At 47.3% G+C, this 27,063-nt stretch overlaps 1 protein-coding gene, 1 long non-coding RNA gene and 3 other non-coding genes across 5 annotated transcripts; 1 reads left to right on the top strand and 4 right to left on the bottom strand.

Annotated features, from left to right (window-relative positions):
• The first annotated feature begins 260 nt into the window (after positions 1–260).
• Positions 261–11,532, top strand: LOC134475998 (lipopolysaccharide-binding protein-like). The gene is made up of 9 exons (XM_063248360.1): positions 261–369; positions 1,874–2,050; positions 3,769–3,978; positions 5,196–5,366; positions 6,723–6,790; positions 8,621–8,666; positions 9,508–9,571; positions 10,323–10,399; positions 11,288–11,532. Exons 1-9 carry the CDS (start codon positions 286–288, stop codon positions 11,318–11,320), a joined length of 930 nt encoding a protein of 309 aa, XP_063104430.1. The 5' UTR covers positions 261–285; the 3' UTR covers positions 11,321–11,532.
• Positions 11,533–12,971: 1,439 nt separating this feature from the next.
• LOC134475999 (uncharacterized) lies at positions 12,972–25,069 on the bottom strand. Its single transcript, XR_010047386.1, has 5 exons — positions 24,911–25,069; positions 23,664–23,810; positions 19,143–19,261; positions 13,626–13,813; positions 12,972–13,522 (listed from the first exon to the last, which is right to left on the bottom strand). It is a non-coding gene; the product is annotated as an uncharacterized LOC134475999 (long non-coding RNA).
• On the bottom strand, positions 17,554–17,686 carry LOC111756199 (small nucleolar RNA SNORA71). Its single transcript, XR_002790675.1, has one exon. It is a non-coding gene; the product is annotated as a small nucleolar RNA SNORA71 (small nucleolar RNA).
• Positions 19,872–20,004, bottom strand: LOC111756197 (small nucleolar RNA SNORA71). Its single transcript, XR_002790673.1, has one exon. It is a non-coding gene; the product is annotated as a small nucleolar RNA SNORA71 (small nucleolar RNA).
• On the bottom strand, positions 22,811–22,943 carry LOC111756203 (small nucleolar RNA SNORA71). Its single transcript, XR_002790679.1, has one exon. It is a non-coding gene; the product is annotated as a small nucleolar RNA SNORA71 (small nucleolar RNA).
• Positions 25,070–27,063: the final 1,994 nt, after the last annotated feature.

Raw genomic sequence — 27,063 nt, 5'->3', positions numbered from 1 at the left:
GTTTCTCTTTTGGACTCCCAGAGGGCAGGGACTGACTCTTACCCAACGGTTTCTTCAGCCGCCTGTATTATGCCTGGCATATAGAAGGTGCTCAGTAAAATGATGAATGAGGCAATGTGTCTCTCTGGTTAAAGTGGATGGATCAGCACCAGCCCCATTTCCCTGATAGAAAGATTACAGTTTCTGTGAATGACGTTCCCCAGAGATGTACAATACACAACTTGCTCAGCTGTGTTTAGCCATCCTGTTCCTAACCTGCCTCTTTCCTATCTCACAGTCACCGTGATGATTGATGAGACTGCAAGCCTGGATTACAGATTGGTAGGCGCACCCCAGGTGACTTCTGAAGGCCTGGATACTCCCTTCAAGGTAAGGGGTTATAGGGAAAGGACCTTGCTAGGAAATCAGTTCCACTTCCCAGAGGCAGCTCCTCCCCTTCCTTTGCCAGCCCATAAGGGACAGATGTGCTATTAGCCACTGCACACCAAGACTAAGTCAGGAGTCTGTGAAACAACATACTAAATCTGTCTGGAGTCTCCAGAGCCTGAGCTTGACTCCTAGCTCTACCATTTGTGTGCTGGGGAACCTGGAACACTTGTTTAACTTCTCTTAGCTTCTATTCAACTGGAATAGCCAGGAAGGGTGATGCACACCTGTAATCTCAGCAATCAGAAAGCTGAGGCTGGAGGATCACCGTGAGTTCAGGTCAGGCTAGGCTAGGTAGTAAGTCCGGGACAACCTGAATTACATAGAAAACCCTGCCTAAAAAATGAATGAAAAAACAAATTGGCCAGCAGGAATTAGGAGAGATGATTTGCTAAAGCACTTAGCTAGACATAGCACAGAGGGCATATATAAGGACGTGCTTGTTACTATTACTCTACCCTCAAGGTGACTGAATGGACTTCCTAAGACACCATGTCCTGACTCTTAGAACTTGTGAGCATGACCATATGTGGCAAAAAAGGACTTTGCAGAGGTGATAACAGACCTTTTGATGGTGAGGTTATCCTGGCTCCTCCAGCTGCACTCAGTATAATCTAAAGGTTCTTAGAAGAGGGAGACATGTGCAAAACAACAGAAGAACCATGGGGTGACGTGATGAGGGACCGTAAGCCAGGGAATCCACATGGAGGTGGCAAGAGCAGGGGGACAGAGTCTCCCTTAAAGCTTTCAGAAGAAGCACGGGCCTGGAGACAGGAAAGGAAACAAACTTGTGCTGTTGTAAGCTACTAAAATTGTGGTAATTCTTACAGCAGCAATAGGAAAACCCCCTCCCCATTCCCCTGTTCATTCCATACCCCCTGATTGTGGGCCGAGCCCTTGTAAGGTGCTGCCCCTTCAATTTTGCTTATTTTATTTATATCATTAACATATATTTCTTGCTGTGTCACTTCCAAGAGTTTCTAAAAATAATAATAGATCATAATAAACTTAAATTTCCTATTATCTCTATGAGTCAGAAAAATCATTAGCCCCATCCTCAATTCACAGATGAGGAAGTTGAGGCCCAAGGAAGTTAGGGATTTGCCCAAGGTACCAGAGCTAATAAACCTTGGGATTAATTCAGCCACTGGAATCCCAAAGTCCAAGCTCCTCACTCCAGGCTGTGCCTGCCAAATCCTGGGCTATGAGTCCTAGGACCCCTCCAGCCCAGAGGATTGCTGCTCTGAAGGGGTGATTCGAGGCAGCTGTCAGGATCTAGATCGTTAGTGTTGTTGGGTTCGCATTCCAGAGAGGAACCACCCAGCCACCACCTAAAGCATAAGAGGCCTCTGCTGGGCAGGCTTGCACCTCTGCTGGGCACCCCCACTGGCTACACCGAGGCAGGGTGCAGGTATGCAGGGAGAACTGATCAGTCCTCTGTCTCCAGGGTGAATTCTTCAACCCAATCCAACCTGCACCAGCGCCTTTTGGAGCCCCACCCATGATGCTGCCACCACGACATGACCACATGATTTACTTGGCAATCTCTGAATACACATTCAACACAGCCAGCTGGGTTTATCACAAGGCTGGGTACATGAAGGTCATCATCCGAAATGAACATGTGAGTGCTGGGTGAGAAGGAGACCAGGCTTCAGGAGAGGGCTTCAGGTTGAGACCACAGGCTCTCAGTGGGTACCCAGGGAGAAGGACAGAATGTGGAATTTGTATCGTAACAAATGTGAACTGAAATCAAACTGCACTTCAGCTCCCCTATCTATACAGGTGGATCCTAATAGTTTCCATTCACTACTCAGTATTTTTCCTGCTAGCCCTTCCCCTTCTCTTTCACTCCCTCTGTGTCCCAGGACCATTAAAAATGACCCCTTCAGGGATCTTTAGAGGCTCCCTTGGTAATAAGCTGGTGCCCCTGTAAAAGTTTTGCTCTAGAATAAACTATAGCAAAATATGGAAGTCGAAGGTCAAATTAGGGATGTTTTCATTGAGATCACTTCCTCCTTCCCCTATGACTTCCTTTTTCCTTTCCCAGTGGGCACAAAGAAAATTCCAATCCGCTCCTCTCAAGTCATCAATGCCCACCCTAAGCACCACCCCCAGTCAAAAGTTCCATATACTCCCATACTTCATAATCCAGTCAGAGGAAGAACTCAGACTGCTCCCAGTTACCGGCCGGCTCCTCTCCACATCCTTAGAATAAAGGCCACTCCATTGCGCCCAAAAAATGCTAACAGCCCCTAGCTGGCTGATTTATGTAATGCATGCAGCCAGTGTTACTGCCTGAGGAGGGCAAAGCACAGGGGAGCAATGGCCTTTCCAGATTCACCTCCTCTTATTCTAGCCCAGTACTGTGAGTAGCAGACCAACTGGACACCTGGGCACCTAAAGCTCTTGGCTTTGTCTCCTGCTGTGCCCCTTAGAAGCTGGGAGCCATCTGGGGGTCATGCAACCTCAGCATGGCCAGCATAGGGGTCTGCACAGGAAGGGGTGGTGTCCTGGCCTGTGGGTAAGTCGATGGAGACCCTAGAGGTGGAGTGGGGATGAAAAGGAACAAGAGACACAAAGAGCAGGGACAAGACGAAGTCCTTCCGTTCAAGTCTCGTTTATTCAAGGAATGAGTATCAAATATATAGGGTATTGGGGAGGAGGGTTTTGGGTCCTGAGACAAAAGCAGTTAACTTAGCAACAGTGGCAAGACTGAGGGTCGTAGGTCAATTCAAATTTCCCATGGGGGGGCTCATAAGGCGGGCTGATTAGCATAATTCCTAAATGAGCCAAAGAAGCTAGGTAGGCAAGGTGCTGCTTAACTACCAAACTTAACTCCTAGAGGGAATTAAGGTGGTGCAGCCTGCAGATATAAGGTGGCAGCCAATTACAGGGCTTCCCACAGGGTGGGGCTTTAGGCAGTGACCCCACTACCTGTGCAATTTGAAGGAGTTCTGAGCAGCCACTCCTTTGGCCAGCCCCTGTGAGAAGTGCTACAGTTACAGCCCAGGACTTGTGAAGAAGGAGGAAACGGAGCACAGGCTGAGGACAGGGTTGAACAGGGTCCCCTGAGCGCAAAGATCAGCAAATTGCAGGGCTAGGGAGAGAAGAGGCTCTGTGTAAAATGGCTAGAAAAGGAGTCCAGACAAACTCGTAGTGAGTAGTATAATAAGTGTCAAATTGTTATGGATGATCTTTTGGGGATCATCCTGAGAAAAAGTAAATAACACCACCAGGTATTTATTGAGCACAGCCGAGCACAGCCCTGGACACTTTACTCATATAGTGTCTCATTTAACCTGTAAACCTATAATTCCTACCACTGTTCCTCTTTTATAGCTGAGGAATCTGATAAAGCTGGCTGCCAGTGAATCAGCTAAAAAGTGGCGGGAGCAGAATCTAAGGCCAGGATGTCAGCTGTTCAAGTCTACAACTCTAACCACCATGGCGTCCTGCTTCTCCAATAACTTCCTGCCTCTCCTACAGCAGATGCCCCTAAACTTCTCAACCCTTCTGCACACCAGCTCTTTCCAGATGCTGGTCCCTCAGGTAGGACCTCTGCCCATTCATCCCAGAGGGCAAGACAAGCCCCTCAACCCAGATCAGATCCAGGAAATGTGTTTGGACCCCAGAGAGAAACAGCTCACTTATTAGAGCAGTGGGGAATATATAATCTATTAAACTAATTTGTTGTATAACATTCCTATCTTCCTCTGGCTCCTGATGGCACAAAGATGCAAGATCTGAATGTAGATTGCCTGGATTTAAATCCTAGGCCTGCTATTTTCTAGCTTTGGAACTCAAACTGCCTGGGCCAGTTTCCCCATTTCTCAAATGAGGATGACCATAGCCTCCACTCCTCTGGGTTGCTTACATGGGAGATAAAAGCATTTAACCAAGCCAGGTGTGGTTGTGTGCATCTGTAAACCCAGCCACTTCGAAGGTTGAGACAGGAGGATTACAAATTGAAGTTCATTCTGGGAAATTAGAGAACCAAAAAAAGACAAGAGAAAGAAAAGCTGGGGGACAGCTGGGCACAGTGGTGCACACCCAGCACTCAGAAGACTGACACAAGAGGATTGTTGTGAGTTCGAGACCAGCCTGGGCTACAAAGTGAGCTCAAGGCCAGCCTGAATGGCAGAGCGAGACCCTGTCTCAAAAAGACAAGAAGAAGAAGGAGGAGATTGAGGAGGAGAAAGAGGAAGAGGAGGAGGAGGAAAAAAAAAGAAGAAGAGGAGGAAGAACAAAGACTGAGATTATAGCTCAGTGGTAGAACATTCCTGGGTTCAGTTCCCAGTACTGCAATAAATTATATACATACATACATACCAAAATAAATTCAACCAGTGCAAATTTTCCAACCTTGGATGACTAATAATTTGGGGCTAAACCTATAGTCATCAACATTTATTTGATATTTAGTTGGAAGCCCCCCTGAAAAGTGATACAGGCAGAGTAGAAAAGATCAGGGTGGCCCCAATCCCCAACTTGTCCACCTGACAAAGTAGGCTGGCATTGGAAGGCAGCACAGTAACTATCTTCTGTTGCTCAAACAGTTCCTTGAGGTTTCTCCCTTACGCTAGACACTTTATTGCAGTGTCCCTTCCAATAACAGCCATCTCGGGGAAAGAAGCTCTGGAAAACACAAGTCACGTGAAGAACTGGATGGGACCTTTAGAGTTTGCTCCTTGGGACCCAACATCTGATCTTCCCTCTGGATCTCCATGTGTCCCCTGCTGTCCTCTGAGTGTCTGCTCTCTCTCCAGCTGGCCAGGACATACCCCAACATGGAGGTGGAACTTGAGGCATCGCCTGAGTCTGAACCGCTCTTGACTTTCACTCCTGGGAATGTGACCCTCTCACCAGTGATAAATATCCAAGCTTTCGTCCTCCTACCCAACTCCTCTGACCACAGGCCACTCTTCCAGCTCAGGGCGGTAAGTCTGCTACTGACTGAGGCACCAGGGAGTCATGGTGCAAGCCCCTCCCTCAGCAGAGTGATAGCCACAGGACCGGCAGATGCTAAAACTCTGCCGTGAGTACCGCCCTCCTGAGCCACGCTGCCAGGCTTCCTGAAGGCACACTTCATCGGATCATAGACTGTCATAGATGCAGGAAATCTTGGATCATTTGCTCTAGCTAAGCTGCTAATTTTAACTTTCCCACAGTCATTTACTATAATTTTTTAAAACATGGTTTCACTTTGTAGTACACGGTGTGGTCTTAAATTTGTATTTCTCCTGCCTCAGCCTCCTGAGGGTTGAGATCACAGATATGAACCCCCAAGTCTAGCTAGTTCACTATACATTTTTTAAAATCTCAAACATCACTCTATTGAAGTTTCTATGAATCAAAAGTATAAAATTACCTTGTAAAAGACGATATAAGTATTTAGCAATACTCTAAACTGATTTACAAGCTCTCACAATTTTTATTTTAAAAATTCCAGCTACTTTCCTTAGAATCCAGCTGACAAGTTGATCTTAAAATTCACAAGTAGCTTCAAAGGATCCATTGGCTAAAACTCAGTCCCATGGCCACATGAAACTGCAAGGGAGGATGGGAAATGTAGTCCAGCTGTGAGCTCTGGCTATAAAGCTAATGAGTCTTAGTTAAAACATAAGAGGCTCAGTTGCAGCACCTTTCATGTCCATCTTTAATACTTCCTGGAAACTGTTGTATACATCTGAGCAGAAGCCAGACTTACCCATTTGGCTGGCATACGATATTGTACCTTTTTTCCTGTTACAAGTCTTTAAGACTTCAAGCCCTCACCCAGGTGCCACAGAAAAGAGCTCACCTCCTGGTAACAGGAAGTGACTCAATGGACCATTTGAACAGGACAGGGCCCTCCAGATTCAGTCACCTGTCAAATGCAACCCCTCAGCAGGAAAGTCCTTCTCTCTAAATCAGATGTCAGTTGGTGCTGTCCCTATGTTTCTCCAGGGCTCAAGGCTTTGTCAGTGTTCCTTGGTGGTCTGCTCCAAAGAGCTCTGTCATGGTTACAAACTGGAAGTACCCCTGTTCAAATGCTCTGTGCTTTCAGCTCAGGCTTATTCCCCATTCTCAATACTTTCACTGAGATGGAGACCTGGGAAACTTGGCTTCCCTTTCTGAGTGTCCCCTTCGGAGCTACCCTCTGCCTGCACCCTCCAGCCACAAGCCTGGGGAGCTGCTTTCTGCCCATGTGTCCCATAGGGCCTCATGCCCAGAATTTCTATTTCTGAGGACTTGTCTCCAGGACTTGTCTCCAGGAGCTAACATGATAGCTAAGCAAGCTTTTGCTTTTCTAGAATACCAGTGTTTCCATCAACGTCAGTGTGAACTCCAGCAGGATTGTTGGCTCAGTAACCACAGGAAGGTAAGAGACCAGGGAGTAGGAGGGGAATGAAGGCACAGGGTGACATCCTGATAGTGGCCAGGTTGACTGATGGGATCAGAGGTGACCCCCAGAGACAGATCTCCACCAGAGGTGGGACACTTTCCAATCCAGTTCCTTTGGGGAAAAGGCACAGTAACAGTGCCTCAGGGAGACAGCCAGAAGTAACTACAGAAGAGTTGCCATATTGCAGAGGCTGTCCTCGGGTACCCAGTATCTCTAAGCTCTTCCCTTGTCCCTCTCAGGCTTCTGTGGAGAAGATGACTCTCTGCAAAGGCAAAAACTTACTCAGGACAGTCTAGTTCAGGGTGGGAAGCTGTGTCACAAGGACTTTTCACTTCACTGAAAGAAATCATATCACAGAGCAGGAAAGATTTTTGATGGAGGGTTAAAGTGCCCCAAGCCACTGCCTGTAGCTCCCCTACCCAGATTCCCAGTCAGTAAACATGTGTTACACTGGTGAATCAGTGGGGAAAGAGTTCAGGCTTTGGTCAGCAGGGACTGTACTGCTTCCTGGGGTTGGAACTTGTCCTCTGTACTAATACCTGAATCTCACTTACTGTGTGTGCAGCTCTGTGTTGACATACACCAGATGAGCTACTTCCTGGATTTTATTTTAATACTGGGCACTGAACCCAGGACTTCTCACTAAGCTATTACCCCTAGCTATTTTTTTTTTGTTTTATATTTTATTTCAAGACAAGGTCTCACACTAAGTCACCAATGTCTAGGCTGGGATCAAACTTGTTATTCTCCTGCCTCAGTTTCCCAGAGTGCTAGGATTACAACTGTAAACCACTATGCTTGGTTTACTTCCTGGCGTTAGGTTAAATGTTTATAGGCTGATAAATTGCACTGAGATATTAAAATGAACATCTCCTTCAGAGGTATCTAGATAAGAATTCCTCATCAGAGGAACCAGCACAGCAGCCAAAAAGAAAGCCTATCAGGAAGGGCATCAATGGAAGAAGTTGGGGTTTGGTTTCCACAGCCACAGGGACCCACGTATCCTGAGCCACCCACTCTAGTGGGTGTCATCTGCATACTGCCACCATTTGCAGTGCTTCTCTTTCTCCTTCACATTGTCGGCTTCCATGTGATAAAGATAACTCATGCCGCTACACACCTCCACATTACACAAACAACACAGGCTCATTGTGTAGTCCAACATCAGACCAATAATAAGTATTAATTGCAAGAAAATATTAGAGATTAAAAAGGTACATAAAAAACAAAATCACCCATAACTTTGCCACACAGAGTCTGTGTCTCTTACTAGTTTTGTTTCCTTCCAGTTTTTAAAAAACACAATTTCTAGATTGCCTTACTAGCACATACCTGTAATCCCAGCTCTAGGGAGGCTGGGGCAGGAGGATCACTGTGAGCTTGAGGCTAGCCTGGGCTATGAAATGAGTTCAAGACTGGCCTGAACTACATAGTGAAGCCCTGTCAAAAAGACAAAAAACAAAACAAAACACAAAGCATACATTTCCCATGTAACTGGAAATACATAGTGCATACATTTTTGTATTCTACCGTTTTCACTTACTTTTTATATCATTATAATTTCTTCAAGTTATGAGTTCTTCAAGTTATGAGTTAAACCTTAGTCTTAAGCATAGCACTTTGCTCTCAAATCAGTGTGTGTGTCAGGCCCTGAGCCCACAGTGATACACTGTAGAGCAACTGCCAGGTACCCAGTCTCAAACAAAATGACTTTGCCTCCAAGCACAGTGCAAATTCCACTGGGGTGACAGCAAGAAACTTCTAGCCCTGACCTGGTGACCCAAACACTTTTATCTCCCCACACAGTGAGCTGAAGCTTCAACTGAAACAGTCCAGTGTCAGCGACATCAATGTGAGTCATTTCTCTCTGCATCTCTTGAATGTTTTTCCCCAATCGGGTGTCATGGAGTGTCAGGTAAAAGGCCTAAAGATGTCTACAGGCTCCCAGGAAATGGGGCAGCCATATCTGAAAGTTCAGCAGGCATGAAGAGCTTGACACCTAAAAAGACAATAGGACAGAGACTCTAAGGCCATGAGATTTGGAATAAGAAACCATCTCTGCCTGCTGCTGACTGTGTGACCATGGGCAAATTATGTGACCTTTCCATGCCTGGTTCTCTTACTCTAAATGGGAATAATAAGAGCATCTACCCAAATGGGAGCTACAGTATGAAGCAAGCCGATGAGTTCAGTAAGACACTGTGATAAAATGTCTCACACATGAAAATCTCTCAACTACATTCACTATTGGAAAAAGAATAGCACGGGGTTGCCTTTATACGACTTAGGGATTGAGGCCCCATCTTCTCACTGAATCATGGGTTCCAGTGGCTTTAGGAATTGATAACTTCTGAGACATAATAAGGTTCTTGCTCCGTATATTATGTAAGACTTCCAGGAAGTTCTGGAGAATCAGTGTGTAATCAAAGACACTCATATTTCTTCAATAAACTTTTACATGTTCATAAATTAGACCACTAAATAGCCTCAGGATAACACCAGTCCTATTGCACTTATGGAGAATGAGCTTACAGATGAGAGGGTTTGAGGAAGGGGCCGCTTGTTCATAATGGTGGTCAAGGGTCAACGCCTGTGCTTGAGGTGGAATGACAAGACAGGATCTCCAGAGGTGGAACCAGACATTTTTATTCATGTGTTACTTGATCTCTGTTCTGGCACTTCCTGTGTTCTAGGTGGAGCTAATGGAAACCATCCTCAACTACTATGCGTTCAATATTATATACCCGGCCCTCAATGGTAAGTAGAGCTCTTGCTGATGGCTCCATAGCACAAAGACTGAGCTCTTCCCTTTCCATAGGACTTCATGCTTCATTCATTCACTCACACACTCATCCATTCAACAAGACCTCTTGCCCATTTGAGAAGACAGGCGGGTAACAGGCAGTGGTACACAGTGTATTGAGTGCCATGGCAGGAACAATGGGGAGCTATAGGAGCCAGGAGGAAGCACCAAGAATGGCCTTGGAGGTCAGGCAAGGCTTCCAGGGCATGAGAGCTAAGGTAAAGAATTGGGTAGAGGGAGAGAAACATTCCAGGAGTTTGCAGTCCTGGCACTGGACCTGGTGAGGTGACACTGTTGGGTGACCTGAACAGAGGCTGCCTGAGAATCTGTAGTCCCCCTCAACTACCTAGGACCCTCTTCACTGGGCTTCAGCATCTGAGTTTTAAACTAAGAGATAAGAGGAGGTAACTTGGTCTGACAACAGAGTAAGACAGCTGGAGAGATCGAAGAAGTCACTGGGTTCACACGCCACACCTCTTCCTCAGCTACTTTGGGTGGAGGATGAGGGCTCTTAAATGGGCCCTCGGGGGCCCAAGGGGTTCCTCTCATCAGTCCTGATAAGGCTGAATTTCCCAGTCCTTGGTCTCAATATCCCAGCCCAAACCAGCCCTGAATCCATAATCCATAGGGGCTGCAAAGGTCATGGCCTGCTTCCTGTCTCCTCCTGGACTTCTGTGTCCAGCTCACCTCTGCTCTCTCCTCCAGCAAAGCTCGAGGAGGGCTTCCCACTCCCTCTGCCCAGGCAGATCTACCTCAACAACGTGGAACTCCAAATTCACAAAGTGAGTGAATGGGGTTGCAGTGCTGAGATGTGTTGGGAGGCTGCCTCAAGGGCTGGGGGACGAGGGGGAACCAGGAAAAAACATAAATTTTGCAGTGAAAATGGCAGGTATTGATGATCTGGCGTCTCAGCCACACATAGACTCGCTCAGTTCCTGATGATCCTATGGGTACACATTTACTGAGCACCCACACAGCACGAGGTAATGCATCCCTGGATGGCAGAATGGGTTTAGCTCAGCGGCATAAGCACCTGCCTTGCAAGCAGGCGGTCGTGAGTTCAATCCCTGGTACCGATAAAAAAAGACAAAAAAAAAAAAAAAAAAAAAAAAGAAGCATAAGTGCAGGTCGGATCACATGCCATTGGGGTTGAGGGGCATCCTAAACAAGCCTACAGTCACAGTAGTGATGTGCCAGCTGCCCCGAGTCCCTGGCCAGCCCTCCCACTCACAGCAAGGGACAGCTTTGGAGAAAACTGTGCCATACCTTCCATGGGGAGCACAGGCAAAAAACAAGTTTTTGATTTATATCCACAAAGGCCCTTTGCCAGTATCTTCACTGTTCACAGCTGTTTCCTTGCAAGGAGGCTCAGAGCTGCCTTCTGCTAAACTGAGCAGCTGAGACAGCACCCAGGTTTGCCTTTCTCTCCTGACGGAGTAACTTTTGTTTTTTTTTTTGATGGAGTAACTTTTGGAGGAAAGTGACTTTCATGGATGTCTTCTAGGGAGCAGTGCTTTGGGAAGTATAAATTCCTGGAGATAGGAAGCTGAGAACAGTTTACTGTGAAGCCCCCAGACTTAGGCTGAGACTTTTGATTCCTGTGGGAACCCGGACACCTGGGTGGCTCAGCAAATGACTTTTCTTGATTAGCTCTTTTGTCTTCTCTCTAGAACTTCCTGCTCATAGGAGCTGATATCAATTAGGTGAAGGATGGAGGAGACAGGAGCGGAAGAGAACCCCAGGCTGCAGCCTCTTCCTCCAGCTCTCTGCCCCATGGACAGCGGGCACCAATGAACCTGTCACATTTGAAGCCATGGACACGGGACACTCCCAAACTTGCTCCTTTCTGTATTCCCACACCTTCTCTTTACAGCTATCAGTCTAACCGAGGGAGCTCAACCTGACTGCACCAATCAACTAGAATAAACTTCCATAAAGGATAAACCCATGAGCATTCATTAGTTTCCATGTCACCTGCTCCACATGACACCTAGGGAACTTACTTGTACATGTCGCCCAGTGGCATGATTAAGTCAGACACGTGCTGAAGCCTTCTTTGGCCACTTCCTGGGTATGCAACAATGAGATGGAACCACCCTGGGGCGGGCAGGCTCAGAATGGGGCCTGCATGTGTTCACCAGATTTTCAACTTTGATTATCCTGCACTGGCCTCAAAACTAATGAGAGCCCTCCCATCAAATTTAGGATTAAAAACCACAAAGCTGACAGAAGGTACACACTCCTGAGTCATTTGTGAAACAACTATACTCATACACTAGTCTAGGGGGACCCTTTTGCTAGGTTTCAAGCCCTTATCTTCCAGTGGCAGCACAGCATGCTGATGCAAATCCAGGGACCAGTGGAATAGTGTTCTCTGTATATTGTCCTTCCTCCACGGTGACAGCCACATCCTTGGTAAGCATCCTCCAGAGGCTTTAGCTCAATTCCACCCCAACCAACCTACACAGATCCCCTTGGCATACTGGTATACTTCCACCTTACAGCCATAAGAGAAGCACATGTGCCTACAACCTGAAGCCAAGGTGGGAAAACCTGAAAGGTCTGACTCACACACACAGCACCTCAACACAACCAGACTCAAAAAACAGACAGCAGTCTGATGCCAAGACCTGGCGCCTTTTCCTTCTTGCCAATGGATTGTAGGCAACTGGCCCTAACAGTATAGGGTAAAGGTTTGGTGATTATTCCTGTTTCAGGATGAATCTCGTTTCTTCTGCTAGTCACAGCTTTAAGTTTCTTTGTTACAGTAAGTGCACAAATCTGACTGCTGAACCTGGCCCCTGGGTGGCTTTTATTTTTTGAGTCTCATGGTGTGGTTCAGGCTGGTCTTAGATTCATGGTGATCCTCCTGCCTCCCAAGTGCTGGGATAACAGGTGTGTTATCCCTGGGTTTTAACAGTTTTTCGTTTGCTCTTTGCAGCAATTTAAATTTTTACTGTTTGCCCTACAGACGTTCAGTTTTAAAAGCAACAAGTAATCCGTATTATTAGTTTTTATTTCAGCCCTACCCATCCTGTTCTCCTTCACTCCTAAAATTGTATTGTGTTTTACCAGTTTGTCCACATCACTTTACAAAAGCCTTTCCATTTCTTCTAGTCTCTTGAAGCACTATCTTCACTAATAATTTCTCACTATCTTCACTTATCATTTCGACGTGATTTTTTTTTTGTCTTTCTCATTTTTATCGATACCAGGGATTGAACTCACGACTGCCTGCTTGCAAGGCAGGCGCTTATGCCACTGTGCTAAGTCCCCAGCCCCTCAAGTTTTAATTTTTATGTGAGCATGTAAAACTAATAAATCTCCAAAAATTATTTCAGATACACAGTACCATTCTAAAACACACAATTTTATTTACGTGGCAACAGTTTCTAATTCCCCCAATGAACTCCACTTTGAGGGAGTTTTATTTTAAAATGCCTAGTATTATCCAAATACAAGTAACCTTTAAACCTACTGTACTTAATTGTATTATTTTACAAATCAAAGTCTATAATCCTAATTCTTTGGTAGTGACAGTTTTTTAACTTGGAACACAAAAACACTAAAATACCTTTTCTTCAGAAAGGCACATACTCTGCGATCATTTAGACCTAAAATGTTCTCCTAAGTTCACATGCATTTGGAAGGCGACTGTGTCAGGAGGCCTTGTGCTCCTCCGTGAATCCGCCCACTGATGAGCTAACTGTGCTGTCAGGGGGTGGGCAGGCTGGGCTGGAGGAACAGGTTAGGGCCAGTGTGGATCCAAATTCTTCCCAGGGTGAAGAGCAGTCCCCAATGCTCTGAGCAGCCTGCAGGGACAGCCACAGCTCCAATTACACTTCCTCTGGTGGCCTCAGTCTCCATTTTCTGCTCCTAGAGTTCCTGGACAACACCAATAGGATCTAAAACAAAGAGAGGTGACAAGAAAGGTTGAGAGCTTCATCTGCATAAACACAAAACCCCTTAGCCCTGGCTGTGGGTTCCAGGCCCCTGGCCCTAACTTACCATCACTGAGAAAAAACTCAGTGCACTCAGATCCAAGCTCTCCCCAGGGTACAGACTGTCAGGCTTGGTGAGAACTGAGGAGGCAAACAAAGCACTCAGGCTCCAGCACCAGGTTCTCCCACGCAAGCTGATATCACACGGGCGTTCCTAATAGACAGCTCCAGTTTATGCACACCTCATTAGAAGTCCTAAGAACAGAAAAGTAAGTTTTTATAGCAAATGATTTTCTTTCCAGCAGTTCACAATCAGAGCAGGACCTCACCATCCATCATGCTGGAATAATGTATTTCGCAGTAGAAGCCACTCAATCCACGGCCTCACAAAAGACTAAGCTTCATCTTCTGCCTTTTATTTTCAGAAAGGATCTTGCTAAAAAGCCCAGGCCGTCCTCAAACTTGGGACTCTCCCACCTTAGATGGCCAGGTAGCCAGGATCACAGAAGTGTACCCCTGGGCCCAGCTAAAGCATCCCGAACAAGAAGACAGACCACCCCTGCTAGCAGCTCTTCCATCACATGGTCTTCACCTGTCTGCCCAACCTACTGCAAAGCCCTCACAGCTGTCATCCTGTTTCACAAAGATCCATTCAATTTTACCCAGCCCAGAGAGACAAGTGGAAGCCAAACATCTAGAGACTTGTTAGGTAGCGAGGTCTCTAAAGATCACAAATCCGACTTATATGATAAATGCACAAGTGATCAATGGTTGATGTCATCACACAGCAAGTGAACCCCACACAATCCGGAGGACTCCAAACCCATTCTCAATTACCAGGCCTTCTGGAGAGAAAAGCTGCCTGCCTGCCTATATTTCCTTATGTTGAAGCAGGTTTTCCTTGTGTGTAGTTCAGGCTTGCCTTGAATTTAAAACTACGTAGCCCAAGCCAGCCTGGAATTCACAGCAATCCTACTGCCTCAGCCTCCCAAGTGCTGGAACTGCAGGCACGTGGCACAATGTCTGGCTTCGAAGCTAGGATTTTAAAAGGGTCACGACTGTCCATTAACTCTCCATGCCTGGCAGACCTACAAAGCGCCAGGACCAGGAGAACAACTGGGGAAGGAAGGCAGGCTGCTGGAGAAGCAGTACACAAGGATAAAGGACTGCCAAGTGGCCCAGGCCTGCACTCAATGTTGGGGCCACCCTCAGTAAATTAGCACAGCCTTCCTCAAAATTAAAGGGCCAGTACTGTGGAGGCTTTGTCCTTGGGAAGCCCTATGTAGGTATACACGGGGGACACTAAGGCAGGAAGATCACTGTGACTTCAAAGCCAGCCTGAACTACAAAGTAAATCTGTCTCAAAAAATGAAAGAGGAAAAAGAAAAAAAAAAAAAAAAAACAAAACAAAGAGGACTAAGGATGTCACTTAGTAGTAGAACAGGTGGGTGGTGCTAGCATGCATAGCCATCCCCTGTGGTGGGGGAAGGGACAGGATAAAGAAGCCAATGAGCATTTAAAGCACAGCTGTATTCAAACATGCATTATCCAGAGTATCCTCCACTCCGACAAATGTCGTAAAGCAGAATCCACAACTTACAATTCTCACACGTGTCCTACAGTGCTGCTAGGATTTACTGTGGTAACAAGTCTAAATGGAAATGCATAGACCAGCATCTGGCAAAGAACCTTAATTTTTCAAGTCAGGAAGCTGCTCTAGTGCCATGAGGGCCAGTGAAGGCCAAGGTCTGAAGGGTAGGCAGGAAGCCTGGAGTGTGGGAAAGCTCCTGAGCTTGCAAGCGATGGAAAGAGGCCCCTGCAAACACAGGGAAAAGGTCTTCCATGTTCCTCTCCATGCACTGCCAATAAATGAGGCACAGGCAGCCAAAGATCATGTTTGGTTAGGGGACCAGAAAAGGGCAAAGAGTGGGGAAGACAGGGAGGTTGGGGCCAGGGAGCTGGGGAATGCCTGATGGCCTGAGTCCTAGAGAACAGCCCAGCTGAACCCAGCATCCAACTACCTGCCACTGTGACCTATGGATTACGGAAGTCCAGCATAAATATACTGGGTAGGCTTTTAGGTTGGAAATGGTCAAGAACTATGATTTTAACACCAGAAGAAAACACATCAAAACAAAACACTGCTAACCCAGCTGAGCTTGTGAAAGGCTGAGAGCAGGTCACTTGCCCAGATGGGTCAATCGGAGGATCAGAGTCGCTGGTGCCTGAATCCAGACCCTTCTCTTCCTAACACGGTAATGACATATCTCAGCCCCAGAGGCAAGATGACCCAGGAAGCTCTCTTACCCAGGCAGGTTTCTGGATGGCCCTTCCTGGCAGAGTTGCGGGAGAGATGGGGGGCTCCCTGGCCCAATGCAGATTAATACACCTGGAACTCACAGGATGCCGCTCTCACCTCACTTCCTCATATGCCCCCACCCAAGCCCTAGGGAACATGGACAAAACAATATGCCAAAGAACAGTCCAAAAATCATTCCTGTAGGCTAGGTAGACAACACATCTATGTATAGTCTCAGCACAGAGGTCACCGTCTCCAACAGAGCGAGCACTTGGTAAGGCAGCTGGCACCTCACAGGTGCTGGCTGTACCCTGAGTACTCTGCAGCCACACTGCTACTTCTCCATCAAGGAGCCCTAACTGAGGAAGGGTGTGCACACCACCTGTGACTGGAATGACGTCCACATTATTTAGTACCTGCTGAGACCCAGCTGCTGATCATTGGTGTTTGCTAAAAGGGTGCTGGAACCCAGAAATCCCTCTTCTTGGTGCACACCCAAAGGAGTGCACCATTGCTTTAGAAAGACAGGCACTCACACATTCACTGCACCATTACTGATCATATCCCACCCTGCAAGGTCATCAACAATGAACAGAGAAAAATGTCCATTTAACTTGTATCTAACACACACACACAGTGTCAACTTGATAAGTTTACAAGCTGAAGCAAGTGACTCAGCAGCTGTATATCCATTAGAGTGTAGAGGACATGCAGGACCACTCTAGGATGTTGCTGTGTCCATTTGCCAAGTTGGTAAGTTTAAGTAACTGGCTCAGCATGCAGCATTTTTCATGTTTGGGTTTGTTTTTTTTTAATGAAACTAGAACCAGATGTCATGGTACATCCCAGCACTTGAGAGGCTAAGGCAAGAGGACCACCACAAGTGTGAAGCCAGCCTGGGCCTCAGCCTCTCAAGTGCTAGGACATATCTCACACCTAGCTCTCAAGTTTCATTCTTGACCTGAGGACTTTACTCTCCAGAAACCAGGTATCAAAAGGGGATCCCTGAAAGCCAAGAGAACTGAAGAGGAGTAAGCAGTTGGTAAGAGCACACAATGGGTGATACCAATGCATACCTTAGAGGGTCCTGAGAGCAGGCAAAACTCTTAGGAGCTGCACCCTCTGGGAAGTGAGGTGTGTCCCACCTCAGAACTGAGTGCCCTCCCATTCTCACCAATATAGACCTAAGGGCTCTCAATCACACACCACTGATATGTAAAGATACTACCCCACCTTATCCCTAACATATTCTCTGCTGCATTCCCCCAGCCCTGCTCACCCTAGTCCCAAAGTCCCTTGCCAGCTGTCCCAGCTGCCCTAGCACATGTCGACACTGCACCTCCTGTTCTGGAGTGTTTTAGAAACCTGCCCCCCCCCCCACACTCTTCAGGAAGCTGCTCTGGAAGGACTTGGAAACCACCGCACACACTAATGTTGCACTTTCTACTACTGTGCAGATACTCGCATGCGTTCACTAGGATTCCTCAAACAATCTTTCCATGAGCAGGTTGAGGCTCTGGAATCCTGATCCGCCCCCCACAGGACTGAACTCTGTTGGGCAACATCTCAATGCATAGACACCTTGCTTGCTGCAAACAAGACAAGGCGAGAAAGACGCTGACATGGCGACCCCTGACGCTGACTCCCGGGGCAACCCAAGAAGCACCGCATTCCTACAAGGCTTGCAGAACAAGAATGTGGGAAAGCTCCAGGGTTCAGAAGGGACAGATGGACCCTCCAAACACGGGGAAAACATCTTTCAATATTTCTCTCCCTGCACTATCAATGACCGGGGCACAGTCAGCCCACAATCACTTTCGAATACAGGGCAGAAAAGAGCAGAGGGAGGAGGGCCAAGATGTACAGGAGCCTGGTGCCAGATGCCTGGTCCACAAGGAAAGGAGCACAGGATCCTGCAACTGCCATGTGGGAATCAAACGGGAGACCCTCCGACAAAAATGAGAAAAATCTGGGGGCTGAAGAGCAGGATCACATGCTCATGTCTATAAAATTCACCTGTCAGAGCTTTGTCTTCCTGCCAGTGGCCCTTACTGGGTCCTGAAACCTGGCTTCCAAAACATTCTTAGTAAACAGCTAGCTCCACACGGCACCTCCATGAACCCAGCTCCCTTTGCAAACAACCTGGCTTGGGTTGGACACCTGCTCTCCTGCTGAGTCTGGACTTGCACACCTGCAAGGCCAAAGGCATCTACACAACCAGCCCTCTGTAAAAGCCCTGGGTTCTGACTCTCCCACTAGATCCCTGGCACAACCATATGGAGGAATGAAGAGACAGGTATGGGTGTCTGTGATGCCTAAGTTCACCCACTTCCTGTTACAGCTTGCAGCTGCTGTAACACAGGAAAAGGCCCAGAACTCAATACCAGCAGGTCTCTGGAGAGGTTGGTCGTTTTTTCTGCCAAAAGGCAGGTGGGGCCAGCTATAGTGGTGCACACTTAGAATCCCAGCAGCAAGGATGTTCAGGTAGAAGGTTCACCGATCAAAAGCAAAACAAAACAACCCTAGAGTGGGGAACCAGATTGTAGAGTTCCTTGTAATTTCAACAGGTAAACTTGGGATGGGGAATCACAAGGCTGCTAACTCCAAAGAGCTGGAACCTTTTTGTATGGTACCAGGGATCAAACTCATGAGCTTGCGCTTGTCAGGCAGGCGCTTGTATCACTGAGCTAAATCCCCTGCCAGGAGCCTGAACATCTTAAGGATGGGATATTTTCTCAACCCACATAGAGAAGGGCCTGACAGGGAAACAAGGAAGGTTCCAGGGGAATAATCAGGTAACAGTTAATTCAGCAACCTGAAACAAACCTCAGCAGAACACAATGTCTTTGTTACTCCTGAATAAATCTGAAGTTTGAGTCAGTTCAAGGCTTCCTTTCCGTGAAGCTCCCTAGCCCTCCGCAAAAATATTCTCTCACATCTTCTTTTGTCTTGCTGTCAGGGGTTGCTGGCCCAAACCTGGTACCAGATGTGACTCAGATGTCCAGGGAAGGGAGATCTGGGGATCCATGTACCACCCTTCATCTCCTCCTAATCACCTGCTTACACCACTATCCAAAAAGGCAGAGAAAAAGAACCGACTTTACAGGGTACAAAAAACCATGACTCCTGAGAATGGACCAGAAACCTGACCTCAGAGCCCAGTCTGACGATCTCTAGTGTGATACTTAGGACCAAGCCTCTCCGTACAGTGGTGCACAGTGTTGACTTATCCATATTACCATCACGAAAGGTCTCATTATTTTAGGAATGAGAAAATCAGCTTACCTCTAGGAAAAGGATTGGAGATCTCCTAAAAGTGGTGGAGCGTGTCTGTTTTATCTGTTGTGCCAACTATTATTGATTGTCTTCAATGTGGCATTTGTCTGCCAGCATGTGGCACAGACCTGGGGAGGAGACAGAGCAGCAGGAGGGCTGTGTAAGGAAGGGCCACTTCCATAAATCCCTCACTTACATCCTGTTCTGCCTATCCCTGCTCCTTGCCACAGTAACCACAGGCTAGAGTTGAAAAGTCATCCCCTGGAGGTGACCTGTTGAATTCTGCAAGAGGAGAAAATACCAGTGTGCTCCTGCACAGACATCTTACTGTACCCCCAAACCAGCACTGCACAAGGCGATGCATCCCAGCTCTTACAGCAAAGGGAATCTCCTTGTTTTTCCTTTGCCCTAGGCTCATAGAAAACTGATCTTCTGGAAAATGAAGACACAGAAGAAACGCGCCACCCTTCTGACCACCAGGAAGGAAGCCAGGAGACAAGCAAAGCAGTAACTACCCCTCAGTCTGCTTAGTGCTGAGGCCCACTGGATGGAGACTGAGAAAGTCCCTGGAGGAAGAGCCTGATGCCAAGGCTCCACACCCATCACAGCCCATCCACTTCTGGTGAGGTCCAGGCTTCCACAACCTTCTCTCAAGAAGTCACAGAAACCTGCCCCAGGCCAGAGAGAAGGGCCACTTACTGAACTGGATGATGCAGGAGCCAGGAGGCATCTAAAAGCTGTGGGAAAGCACCAGGGTCTGGTAGGACAGCAGTAGACCTTCCAAACACGGGGAAAGGCTTTCAGCAGTTCCTCTCCCTGCACTATCAATGACCAGGGCACAGGCAGCCCACGATCACTTTCGAATACAGGGTGCAGAAGGACAGAAGTTAAGCTGGACGGAGAGACCATGGCCAGCATTCCAGGAAATGACGGAGCTGGGAGGACAGAAAAGCTGCTTTGTGACTCTAGAGATCACCTGGCGCTCCCTGACAAGAACTGAAGGCAAACATTGGCAGAATTCTTGGGAATTCTTGAGCTAGAGTGATAACAATACTGAGCATCATCCACTGAGGCACACAGAAGACGAGAAGGCTGCTCACTGCATAGGAACCTAGAGTTAAGTCTGGAGGTGGCCCTCTGTCCATTCCAACACACTGCTGTTTTCCTCCTCATAACAGAGGGCCGCCCTCAGGAATGCTGGGAGCCCAAACCCAGCTCTGGAAGCACTTTCTCTGCAGCAGCCCCTCAAATAAAGTAGCCAAGTGGGCCAGAACTAGGAGCACAGGGAAGCAGCCTTCCTCCTTGAGCTCACTCCCCATCCAGAGCACTGAAACTCCTCTGACCTCCGACAGTACACGTGAGCTCTAAAAAACTAAGTACATCACCACATACCTGAGATTTCATCATCTTCTCCCTGAGAAAACCTCTCACACACTTATCAGCACACGTGTGACACTCCTGCAGGAGACAAGAAGCCAGCATATGGACAGCCCACTTAGCACTGTTGACAGCATGTCCAGGAAATGACAACCTCAGCAGGAATCAGTAGGGGGCAGGGAAGGCACTGACAACTCAAACTGTACATTCTGAGATCACTGCCAATCCCTTGGGAAAGAAAACAATGTTGTCTCACACGTGAGGAAAACCTCCTGGCTTTTCTGAATTCCCAAAGACAGCCTACAGTCACAATGGACAAGGAGTGGAAACAGACACGGGGCGTGGCAAAAATGCCAGCCAGTGTCAGACACCTAGAAAATGGCCTGGGCCGGGATGGCAACAGCACAGAGAACAGGACCCAGCAGCTGCCTTCCTGTCCTGCGTGAACTTAACCTGCTCCATCCAAGACACACAAAGGGAAGATGCCCCACATAAGAAAGTAGGAACAATGTACACCTAAGACAAATTACCACTTTACACTCCCTAGTTTCCTGATGAGGAAACCAGGAATGTGGGCAGGTCCCCAAACTAGGACATGGCAGTGAGGTGATGGGCACTGGGGCATGAGGGAGTACAATGCCAAAGCCATTCTGCATTTGACACAGATGTCCTGCTGCCTGTATACCAAAGGAAAACACAGAGTACCATAAACCACTGGACCCTAAACGGATACAGCAAGAGCCTGGTGCATCTGTAACTAGGAACCAAATGAAGCTGTAGTTTCCATCCACTTCCCAGCTTTAGGGACCACAAATTCACAGTGACTAGTTCTGCATATTTCCCTATGGGAGAAAAGGAAGAATTGGGATTAGTGACACCACTCATCTCAGATTCCAACTGACTCTTCTAAACCTAAGATCATCTATGCCTTCTTGAGTCATCTCAGGATTACACTCAAGGACAAGATACTTCTAACCATAATGTCATCTATTCCCTCTGGGTCGGAGTCTTCAGATGAACTGTAATACTTGGCTAGCCCCACCTATCACTGCTGACAGCTAATAAATAGTGGCTGTGCGGGAGTGAAGCACGGGGATCCAGAGACTTTGACTTCCCAGCAATTCTTGGAATTTTGTATTTGTCTGGTTTTTATTTTCTCATGGCATTCTTTAGACTGAAAATCAGGATTCTCAGCTAGGTTCCCAATATCAGATATGGGAGATCTCCAGAGTTCCCACTTCTACCTGGAGCTACATGGTCCAGCTACTTCGTAGCAGAATGGAGACATGTCCATGCCCGCTCTGCATCAAGCTGCCACCACTGCAATAAACAAGCCCGCAGGAGCCACTTAAAAATCATTAGTCAAACCTCTCCTGGGCAGTACACGGAGAAGCTGGCATGTGGGAAGTGCTTCACAGACACTGTCATAATTACCTGAAGAGTGTCCTACTGTCTGTTATATGAAGAGCTTATTTAAGGAGAAGACCATGCAGGGACATCCTCAGTTTCATCTTTTTTTTTTTTTTTTTTTTTGTGTTTTTCATTTTTCTCGGTACCAGGGATCGAACTCATGACCGCCTGTTTGCAAGGCAGGTGCTTATGCCGCTGAGCTAAATCCCCTGCCCCCCTCAGTTTCATCTTATGTACAAGTAGGTTAGTCTGCAGTGGCCCTGAAGCTGAATGCTGGACTCTGGAAGGCTGGATGTGCCAGCATGCACAGCAGTCTTGACTTGAAGCACCAGCAGACTAGCCCACTTTTGTCATCTAAGGGCCAGGGCAGATTACATGGGTCACTTGACTATGTCATCCATCTCCAGGCCTACCTGTTTGGCTCCTGGCACCAAAAGGAGCATCCATTGGGATACCTATCCTGGTGGGCCAGGGGAATTTGCCTTGCTCAAAAGTATGCTTCTGAAGTGACAAACTATGCTGAGGGCCATGACATGGCAGGCTTCTCTTCTTTTCTCAGTTTCATTTGTTCTCTAAGTGCCAAACACTGAGAATCTGCAATGCCAGGAATGAGATAAATCAAGGGGTAAGACTCAGACACTCCCCTTAAGATCACAGGAGAGATACAGAGCCCAGCAAACCAACAACTGCTAAAGGGTCATTCACAATGAGCTGAGGATAAAAAAGTGACCCCTGCTGTGGCTTTACTCCCCACCCACAGGTGCTCCTTGAGGAAAGCACTCAACTCCATTCGCCCCTGCTAAAGCTTCAGACACCAGCACTGAGCTGCACAGAGCACCCAGTAAGCAAGACACCAGAGGCCCAGGGACATCTAAAAGGTGGCAACAAGGTGTGCAAAAGCTCCAGAGTTTGGAAGGGACGGGAGTGAACCCTCCAAACACAGAGAAAGGCTTTCAGCAGTTTCTCTCCCTGCATTACCAATGCCCAGGGCACAGGCAGCCCTAATCATTTTCAAATACTGTGGCAAAAACGGGCAGGTAAACCAGGAAGCTAACATGTAACCACAATTTCCTCCAGCAGTCCAGAGATGGAAGACTACTAGCCAAGCCCAACTCCTGAGAGCCATCATCACACAGAAGATTCCATCAGAGCTGCCACCTGAGGTGGCACATGCCTGGAACTCCAGTGCTCTTAGAAGCTAAGGCAGAAGGAGCACAAGTTTGAATATAATCTGAGCAATTAAAGTGCTTAGCAAGAGAACACCTCAAAATAAAAAACTAAAAATAAGGTGAAGTAACTCAAAGCAAAAACCCAATACCCAACACTGAGTTCTACAAAGGGAAAAAGAAATTCCACCTGCCACGAAAACCTCACCAGAATACAAATTTATGGTCAAGATGATTCAATTCTTTACCCCACAGATATCCAGAGTATGTGTACACTGCCAGGGCAAGATTCGAAATGCAATCAGTCAGGCTGCTACTCTCAAATCTTTGCAGCTTCCCTACCTCACAGAAACTAAAGCTCAGAAGCATCAGGTTATTCAGCTAGAATCTGACCTCCTGTCTTTGCACCCAACCCCGACCCCAAGATCCCCATGTGCTTCACCAGGCTTCAGTGTGCACAGGGGTTTTGCCAGGCAGATCTCAGAACCCAAGCCCTCCACCACCACTGCTCTGCAGGTATAGGTGGAAAGGTAACCTAAGAGGGCTCCCACTTCAAGTTCAGCTCCAAAGCACTGACCAGAACAGCAGGGCTCTGCACTGGCAGCAGGGAGAGCTGGAGAGGCAGTGTAGGGGAGGGACCAGCTGGCTGGCTGCTGTAGAATCCAAGGTGCTGACCACAGGAGAAGTTTCCATCCATCTCCACATGTCCGTGAAGAAGCAAGGCCTAAGCAGGGGAAAGAGGAAGGAGCTTCAGTGCTAGCAGGGGACTGCAGTCCCAATGACATAGAGGGAATACAAATCCCAACCTGCTACAAGTCCTAAAATCAGCGTCTGTTTTCTCTAACATTGAGGAATGAATTCTAGGAAAAAAGAAGTTAAGAGAAGGAAGAATGTACTGGGGAAGAGGGACAGAAGGGAGCCTGGAAAGAGAGCTGCCCCCAGATCTCACTTTCAAAGGTGTTTATAGGGCAAAGCCACGAGGTGAGGCAGGTTCCAAGTAGGACACAAATGCAATCAATCAATCAATAAGATTACAAGCATAGTTGCTCAGGTAATATTGATCCTGTGGAAAATCACAAGTTGAGTATGAGATGAACCAAGACTATGGTGAACTAAAAGGTATAGTCGCTGGGGTAACACTGATTAAATGGAGATCAAACTGGGAAGTCACGCAGCAAGAGCACATGGGATGGCCAAGGATTTTCCTGCAAGGAGTTAGGGGAAGTATATGACTAATTCCTCTCTTGCTGCAGTCTGGCCTTCAGTGAATGTGCCCCCATCCACAGTTGTCTTCTGCATTGAACTCTCCAGGGTCCAGCGCTGTCCGACTGGTCTATAATATTTCTACCTAATTTTGCTGTCCGTAATATCGAAGCTGTTTCCTAGGGTTCTGGGAGCGTCCGTAATTGAAACCTTAGCAAAATGGAGATTTTGAGCCCTGGCCCTGAAAGATCGTGGAGGGAAAGGAGTCCGGTGGTCCTAGGTAGTGCCTAGATGGCACTCACTGCTCCCGTCTCAACGAACCACAAGCGGATTCGGCGTTGTGACTGCCTCGAACCGGAGGCCCACACGCGGGCAAGAAAGATCACGGCGCCCTGCGCTCCTCGCTCCAGGCCCGCGAATAGCGTCGCCTGGACGCTGACCGCAATTGGCATCCTTCCCCTGACGGCCGAGGCCGTGGCCCACTATCGGCCTCCTCCGAGAACACGCGAGTCTCTGGGGACCTAGGCCCGGGGAACACGCGCCTCCGGTAACCATCCCGGAGCATCCCGCCCGCGGGGCCTCGCTTTCATCGAATGGACCAGCGCCCCGCAGTGAACTCACCGTGCAGCCCCAGTGTCGGGCGGCTGCCGAGAGAGAACAGACAGCTGTGCAAGAAGAGAGATGTTTGCAGATTCTCGGAGTTCTGAGGCACTTAGAAGAGCTGGCATCGCGACAAAAGAAAATCCCGCGGAAGCGCGGCTGGAAGACCAGGTTGCGGCCTAGATCGGCACCACACCAGGAGAAATGCTCGTATTCCCGACATCGCCCTCTACAGGCACAGGAGGCCAACGTCGGGTTTGGGAATATTTTCAAGAGGCCTTTGGAATTTTGGAAGAAAGCCTATCTCATTTACTCTGCTTTGCAGTTGTCCTGATGACATTTTTTGATCACTGATTTATCGTTAATATATAGGAATGATTAGTACAGGTTGCGTAGCTATGACCAAGTCGTGCAATGTGTTTGCCTTTCTTTCTGCAAGCTTCTCATGCACTTCTGTCTGATTCCCTCCTGTGTCTGGTGTGGTATCTGCCACGCACTGTTGTAGCTTGGCATAACTGACAACATTTTCAACCCTTCATATAACTGGTGCCCTGTATTCAGGACAATGGAAAATCACTCAGGGGATAAGTCCCATGAGAAGAACAGAATGAGCCGTACTTACAGGAGAAAAATTAACCTGCTCAACCAAAGGAGCAGGATACAGGTGTCAACCAAAAATTAATGGAAGATTCGAGCTAAATTGTTTCCAACAGGATGTCTTTTGTGATTCTATCTTTTAAAAACACTGTAACTTACCTTGCCACTTGTTTGGACCGTGAAGGGGGGAGGGCAGTGTCTGTATTCGAGTGGTCCTGAGCTCAGTTAATTAAATTCCAGATTTATCAGTTTGGCTATTTAGAGTACTATATTGTTGTTCACAAACCCACCTCAACACCAGGTTCCCATATCGAGTATTGTCCAGGGCCTGTAGCAGAAGGGTGAGAAAATGAGCCCCGACTGGCAGGCAGGGGATGAATGGTTACCTAAATTTCAAATAAATTAGAAATACGTGAGAGTGGCCAGATGTGGTGACACGTGCCTGCAATCCCAGCCATAGGGACTTTGAGGCAGAAGGAGCTTGAGTTTGTTGCCATCTTATACACATTAGTGAAACCTTGTCTCAAAATGAGAAAGAAAGGGGTGCGGGGATGTAACTCAGTGATAGAGGGCTTGTCTGTCCTCTAGGAAGCCCTGGATTCCCAAGCACCACAAAATAATAATAACAATAACTAACACTAAATGATTTTTCTTGGTTTTTTTGAGACAGAGTGATGCTATGTAGTAGTTCAAGCTGGCCTTAAATTCAGTATGTAGCCCAGGCTGCCTTCAAACTCTCAGCAGGCATCCTGACTCAGCCTCCTAAGTGCTGGGGTTACAGGGGTGTGCCATCAACCAGACCAACAATTTGAACAATTGTATTTAACCTGATACTATAGCCAAAATAATCTGATAGCATGTAATCAATACTTTAAAATTATTGACTTGCTTACCACTCTTTTTCTTACACAAATCTGGTGTCATATCTTGTAATCCACAAATGAGTCCCCCAAAGCCCAGCCTGAAGTTCAAAAACGGGTAAGACATGGTTTTTTTTTTTTTTTCTTTTTTACCGGTACCAGGGATCGAACTCACGACCGCCTGCTTGCAAGGGAGGTGCTTATGCTGCTGAGCTAAATTCCCAGCCCTGGGTAAGACATGTTTTTAAAAAAAATCAGCACTGATTTATTTTATCATGGATCCAGTAACACAGTGCAGTTGGAGTTTGCAAAAGCTGTGTGTTCCCCTCAAAACTTACAGCCCTTTTGTAGATATCACAGTTTACAAAGTAAGGGGTTATGGGTGTGGATCAGGAAATCTGCTAAGGAAATGTTTCCCTTAGCAGAGGACAGAGAAGTCTAGCAGTAATTAACAATTCTTTGTCAGCTTATTTTAACACTACATCTGTTATTTCTAGAGGGCAACAATGGTTAACATATCAATTAGATTAGGTTCCCCGGGATTTACAATTCTTTACAGAGAGGAGCATTGATTAACATATCAATTAGGTCACCCAGAGGGGGGAAAAACCCCATAAAGAACAGTAAGTGGCATTACAGGTACTTTGGCATAACACAAACATAACGAAGCTCTTTTTGCTAGGGTACAGCAACATAGTAATTCAGACCAACTAGAGT

This window comes from Cavia porcellus, unplaced genomic scaffold, assembly GCF_034190915.1.
Source record: "Cavia porcellus strain 051 isolate PalLab524CR breed Dunkin Hartley unplaced genomic scaffold, mCavPor4.1 scaffold_5, whole genome shotgun sequence".
Lineage (NCBI taxonomy): Eukaryota > Metazoa > Chordata > Mammalia > Rodentia > Caviidae > Cavia > Cavia porcellus.
The sequence above is the reverse complement of the archived record's forward strand: the minus strand, read 5'-3'. Positions and strand labels throughout refer to the sequence as shown.

Excerpts from the sequence above, each read along its gene's own strand:
- LOC134475998 (XM_063248360.1), top strand. The coding sequence starts at position 286 with ATGATTGATGAGACTGCAAGCCTGGATTACAGATTGGTAGGCGCACCC. Across the intron at positions 370-1,873 it reads GCCTGGATACTCCCTTCAAG|GGTGAATTCTTCAACCCAAT; the intron begins GTAAGGGGTTAT and ends CTCTGTCTCCAG. Across the intron at positions 2,051-3,768 it reads TCATCATCCGAAATGAACAT|CTGAGGAATCTGATAAAGCT; the intron begins GTGAGTGCTGGG and ends CCTCTTTTATAG.